We start from the raw sequence: 6,643 nt of genomic DNA on the forward strand, positions 1-6,643 counted from the left end.
GTTTCTATGTTCAACTAAACAGAAAGTGTAGTATTGCAACTTGGTTCTTGTTTTTTAAATGAGCTATTGTGTGTACTTGTTTAGCTACACGTAAATTGATACATGGATTAGGACTTAATGTTTTAAAAGTGTGTGTGTGTGTGTGTGTGTGTGTACATGATTATTAGTTTTATTTTGGCTAGTAAAAGGTATCTCATCTGATACCGTACATCATCTAACAAGCATTCATTGTTTCCCTTAGCTACCAAACTGGGCCCAGAGACCTTCCGATTTATAGAAGGTGTCGAGGCTAAATCTGTGAAACAAAATGAGAAGTATTACATTCAAAGACCAGAGACTGTTGAAACTTACTTTTACCTTTGGAGGTTTACACATGATCCTAAGTACCGTGATTGGGGTTGGGAAGTTGTTGAGGTTAGCAGATAAGTAAAGATTTTTTCTTTATATTAGAATGATTTGCCAAGAAAGTGTGAACTTTGGACCTGAGGATACTAAACTTACAAATAAAGTTAGGAAAGACATTTTATTTTATGGTATTAAAACCAGTTTTTTTTTTTAAATATTAAGTATGTGTTTACTGTGGGAACTAGCTTAATTACCCATGGTGGAAAATGTTATATCTGTGCCTTGTATTAAAAAGATTAAAATTGTAATCACCTATCATGTGTAAAAACCACCATGTTGATTGCTATTACATCCAACTCAAGTAGATGTTTAAGTTTCTGAGTATATAACATTCGTTTAGGTGATAAATTTTATTCTCTGGAACTTACGTTTCAACTTTATCTCCCAGGCTATTGAAAAGCACTGCCGGGTGGAAGGTGGTTACACAGGCCTGAAGAATGTTTATCTTCTGGATGGACCAAAGGATGATGTTCAGCAGAGTTACTTCCTTGCTGAGACTCTAAAATATCTTTATTTGCTGTTCTCAGATGACATTCTTCTACCACTGGATGAGTGGGTGTTTAATACAGAAGCACACCCTTTTCCAGTTAAGCACACATAAATGTCTTTTTTTCTTGTAATAGCATCATTCTCCATGGTTCTTCAACATTGCATCTATTCTTAACTAGAACCTCTGACATAACATTCTGATTATTAATAAAGAACTATTATTCTTACAGTAGTACTGACCACTGTGTGGACAATTGTATGTTCTATTCCTCTTTGTTAGAGATCTAATTTGTACATTATATTTTAAGGCAGATGCATCAGAAATTGGTGTGTTGATTGTGAGTTTTTTGGATAATGTTTCGCATATCAGCACTTTACTGTGTTATTTTTCTCTTTGTTGGTATCAGATTTTTTGTCTTTATGGAAGTGTTGTTATAAAATTGTTAAAATTCTGTATATGTTTGGAGTCAGAACTGATCAAGGACAGTCTAAATTTAAGCCAAATGAATACCCATTGTACAGAAATATGAATTATTAAGATCATGGTGCAATTTTTGTATATTTTGTATACCCCTATTTTAACCCCCAAAATTTCATGAAAGAGTTTATATTGTGCCTCATTTTGTTTTAAAAGAGATCATTTTAAGAAGGGAGGTACATGACAGTGAAACTATATATGCTTAAACACCATTCCATATTTGATATAAATCTTGTAAAAGGAAAAAATTTTTTTCATTGTCTTGAGAAAAGAAATGAGTAATAGTTTTTACCACAGTATTATGTGTCTTGTTGTCATTGGCATGAAATTACTTAGGTTTTGGATATATGGATTGTTACTATTATATTCACTCAAAGTATTTATTAAAAACATTTTTATTAGTTAAATGTAGTTGTTCAAAGCTAACAAAAGATTCAAAGCTGTATGTTTTTGATGAAAATAATTTGCCAATACAATAGTAACTATTCATTTAAGTGCTGCTTAAAAGCTCTGGGAGTTTGCCAAATTACTGATATAAAATGTGTATTTTAATTTTTGTTGACACTTGTTTAAAGTACACAAAACATATTACTCTACAGCTTCTGTATGATTCTTTTATAAGATCTTGTTTAAATACTGTCCAGAAATTCATCATCTCTGTAAAAAATTATCAATCCAGTTTTACATTTGACTATGGATAAAATAGGAAGTACTCAAATACCAATTTTAAACTTTAATGCTCTAAATGATCATTGAGTTTGTTTTAGACCTGGTATGGCTAGTTGGAATACCTTATGTAGTTAGTCTGATTCTTAGGTTAAAGTCTTTGCTATTTTTGATGTGATTAATTATGTATTTGCTTAACTAGTCAGTGCATACCTTTTTTTTTTTATCTTGTGTGTGTTCATATTACTGAACGATTGCAGTGGTAAGCTGTTTTAAATCATTTTGAAGATCCTTGCTACAAGAATGAGGAGCTATGGTAATTATGGACAATCACTTAAATACCATATTTCTGATAAGATATATTTGTTTCTTTAGCTATTTTAGGATGTTAAAACTAATCATCAGCTTATGTAAGTGTGATTTGTTTGTGCTAATCATCTTGTAGTTTTCTTTGTTAATATTTAAACATATTTTTATATTCAAAGTACTTAAACATTTAAGCTGTAACAAAACATTTGCAGACATACAATAATTTAAATATAAAAAGTTGCATGGAGCTAAAAAGGCAGTAACTTGATTTTAGCTTTTAGGGCTTTACTTCAAGTTTGCATAAGAGAGATCATCCTGTGTTTTTATTTGGAAAACAATCAAAAGCTGTGTAAAGCAATTTTCAAAATGTTTGGAAATTGTTTAAAATCATCTAACAATTTCTTCAGTTTTCCCATTTAAATATTAATTCGTATGACTACATGAATAACTACTCGTTGAAACAACAACTGTATATTCACTGCGTGTGTGTGTGTTTGTGTGTTACAATATTTTCTTTGTTATTTATATTTGTTCCTTCTGGTAAAGATATAAATAGCAAATATGAAGCATGAACTAAAGAAAATCAATTAAAGTTTGAATGAGCTTTTTTAAAGTGATATTTTCCAGTTGTGTCTACATAGTAGCAGATTTCCTTCTATTGGGAGACTCCAGTTATACAACTTATATTCTCCTTTTGTTACCAATTTACTACTATACTGTTACAGCTGTGTCTTTTCTTTTGGTTATGATTATTTATATCTTAGCTTCTTTTGCTTGTAATGGGCTACAGGTATACTACTAAATACATAAGTTACTCCTTTTTTGTTGAAAGACTACAACTAGTCTACTCTTTTTCTTGTTGGTTACAACTAAATTGCTTACAGTTCTTCTTGTGACATTATAGTTTTACCATTTACACTTTCCCTTCTGTCAGGATATAACTAAATAACCTACCAGGCTACAGCTATATCAGTGTGACACCTTTTTTTATAACTTATTCTGTCTCTTATGTGTATGTATGCACTATTCTAAGGTCTGCTTACATAAGCATTTCTAATTATATTAATGATGCTAAATTATTCACTAACTTAAGTTTTACAATACAGAGTACATCTATCAGACTCAATATTTTGTTAGATTAAAGGCATTCTCTGTTTTACTTAAATTGAGCATTTTTTTTTAGCATTCATTATAATTGGCAACTTTTGATATCTAGATCAAGGGTCTCTGAGCTACATCGTGTGCACAATATGTGTCATTAGCATGCATGTTTCCATATCTGCATAATAGGAGTAACACTTATACTGATGATATTGAAAAAGTAGTTATGTTTTTGTATTGTTTGATCTTCCAAGTGAACAGAGTTAGCTTATATGGACCCTGGAGCTAAAAAGTTTTATTGAACACCATCTTGAGGCCCAAAGAAAACTGAGTAGTTTCTGAATCTGTGAGGCTAATGCTCGTGAATAAATGTTCCAGACTACTTATAACATTATGAAATAATTTAAGTTCTACTAGTGATAAAGTTATATTAAATAAATTTATACATGTTACTCACTTTCTTTTTTATATTAAATATTGTGTGTAAATATATTGGATAATATTTAACTACAGTAAATAAATGTTTTAGTACTGTGAAAGTTCAGTGATGAATTTTTTTATGTATGATTTATTTGAATAATCTGAGTAATAATTAGTAACTGCTATCAATCTTGCACTAGGACAGTAAAAAGACAGAGAAACGTCATTAGTAACTACCAATGTTCTTCCAATAGGATAGTAGAAGACAGAGAAATATCATTAGTAATTGCTGTCAGTCTTCCAATAGGATAGTAGAACACAGAGAAATTGTTAATTTTATGTAATAAACATTTTTACATGAATTAAATTTATAAATAATATTAACTTAAACATTTTTGGAGATTACAACATTTTCCTAAAAACTTAATATTTTAAATTTTCATTTTGAAACTATACAAGTTAGAATCTTTTTTGAGCAGTTGCTAAATCATCAGAAATTGATCCCAGTCTGCACTTGACTTTAAACTCTTTATAATTAAATTTAAACTGTATGTGCATATCAAATAAAATAATGCAAATTTTTGTAGAAATTGTAATGGGTTCAAGTAACGTGAAATGACACTCAGTTCTTAGCTTCTGCAAATATTTGCAACAGTGAAATTTGAAAATAATGAGAATTCTAAATGATGTCAATAAAAACTCAACTGTATATAAACATACATAAATTTCTTCTATGCATTATAAAAACTTGAAGGTACTCTTAGTTAAACCGAACCATACAAGATTCTAATTATGACAAAATGCTTTTCCATGCACACAAATTTCACCTGAAGTTTATCCACTTGTTTTTTAAGAAAAATTGTATAAACAAAATAAAATTATGAATTATGGACAATTGCTGACAAGGCCTTACCAGAACTAATTATGTGTAGATTAAAAAAAACATTTTTCTGTAAAATATTAATCAATAGGTTACTCAAAATCCATTTTTGATTAAACACAAGTTTTGAACTGTAGTTGAAATAATTTATTTATAAACAAAAATTGAAAGTTTTTTTATTATACTACTTCTTAAACTTGGAAAGTGCTAATCATATGAAATTGAATTACAAAACACATTTCCAATACATACTTACCATTTCTCACACAAAGCTATCTCGATCTTCTTTCTGCACTCTAACTTAAGTATTGATTAAAAAAAGAATGTGCTTCTCTTGTTTCATTTGGCCATGTGACCCGGGAGGATCAGGTACACCTAGACCTTTACCCCTCCCTTTGACTATTGATTTGTTTGTTGGGTGTTGGATAAAGCCCACATTAATTCTTTAGTAGAATACAGGCCAGTAGCTAGGAAAACTTGTTCTTACACCCTGCAGTCATTGCATGAGTCATTTGCACATGTCAGGCCATGTTCATGAATATATAACAAATTTTTCTAATACAAACCTATACTTTTTTTGTTTTTGTTTTAAGTCAACATATAGTTTTGTTCACATAAACAGTTTCATAAATATCAATTGAAAACATATAGCACTAATCCTATTTACAGATAAATAAACCCTTTAGAAATAAAATTTACACTATATCTAGCTACTGGTTTGTCCAATAGTAGGTGGCCATAGATTACATAAGGAGTTTACTAGATTTGGTGGTGAGAGGTACTTAGGTCTATTACCATCATGTGTGATAAAGTTTTATCAGCGTTCGTAATGATTCGTTTGTGTTAAAATTTTTGCAAAAGTAATCTATTGATCTATTTTGAAGTCTGTCTGACAACATGGGGATGTTTGTATAACTGTATAAGAATGCTGTGTTTGCATATGTAGGAGCTCTATGCTTTGGTATTTATTGAATTTTGTATTATTTGTAACTTGTTTACATGGGATTTGGTTACATTTAACCATGCTGGGCAGGCATACTCTGCCACTGGGTTTTATATATTTTGAGTATGTTTTTGGTTGTAGCACCCCTGTTGTTGCCAGCCAGACGTCGTACATAATTCGTTCTTTGCCAGATTTTGTTTCTAATTTTATTTATATGCTTAGTCCAATTTAGTTTAGAATTGTAGGTTAGAGCCAGGAATTTGGTTGATGTGGCTATCTGGAGAAGTGTTCCCTAAAGGTACAATTTTGGGTGTTGTTTGCTCTTTCTTTTTTGATTTTGTGAATAATAGGATTTTTGTTTTAGGGGTATTTATCTTGATTCTCCATTTGTTACAGTAATTTACTATTTCATTTAACCCTGGTTGTAGATTTGTCGCTGCTATAGTTGGAGTGTAGGAGCTCTTCCAGATAGCCACATCATTCTCAAACTTGAAGCAGGAATTTGGATCAGCCAGTGGCATTTTACTTGCATACATGATGAATAGAATAGGGCTAGCTACCCCTCCTTGCAGGACACCTGCCTCCGGGGCAAAATACTCCGAGAAGGTGCTTGACACATTAATTCTAGCTTTCCTGTTCTCTAAAAAGTTGGAAAACCAATGAATAATACCTCGCAAAATTTTCATTTGTGACAATAGATATTTTTAGTCCATAGTGCCATATAGTGTCAGATGCTTTCTCAACATCGAGAAACCTAGCGACAGTGCATTCATTTCAGTTAAAACTGTCTACTATTGTTTCTGTAAATCGTACTAGATCTTCTGTTTTTTTCTGTCTCTAAATCCGTTATATATTTCTGGTTATTTGATGTCTGTTTGATATCTGTCAAAAAGTCTTGAACTATTCATTTTCTCTAGTAGTTTTCCTGTACACCTAGTTTGAGTGGTCTATA

At 30.8% G+C, this 6,643-nt stretch overlaps 1 protein-coding gene across 1 annotated transcript in view; it reads left to right on the forward strand.

Annotated features, from left to right (window-relative positions):
- The window catches only part of LOC106473573 (mannosyl-oligosaccharide 1,2-alpha-mannosidase IA-like), a 40,847-nt gene extending 37,122 nt beyond the window's left edge, over window positions 1-3,725 (forward strand). Inside the window, 2 exon segments of the mRNA XM_013934259.2 lie at window positions 242-414; window positions 794-3,725. Of these exon segments, the coding sequence (XP_013789713.2) occupies window positions 242-414; window positions 794-1,006 (386 nt within the window). The 3' untranslated portion in view covers window positions 1,007-3,725.
- The last annotated feature ends 2,918 nt before the right edge of the window (window positions 3,726-6,643 follow it).

The sequence above is a fragment of the Limulus polyphemus genome, unplaced genomic scaffold, assembly GCF_000517525.1.
Source record: "Limulus polyphemus unplaced genomic scaffold, Limulus_polyphemus-2.1.2 Scaffold6284, whole genome shotgun sequence".
NCBI classification, from domain to species: Eukaryota; Metazoa; Arthropoda; class Merostomata; order Xiphosura; family Limulidae; genus Limulus; species Limulus polyphemus.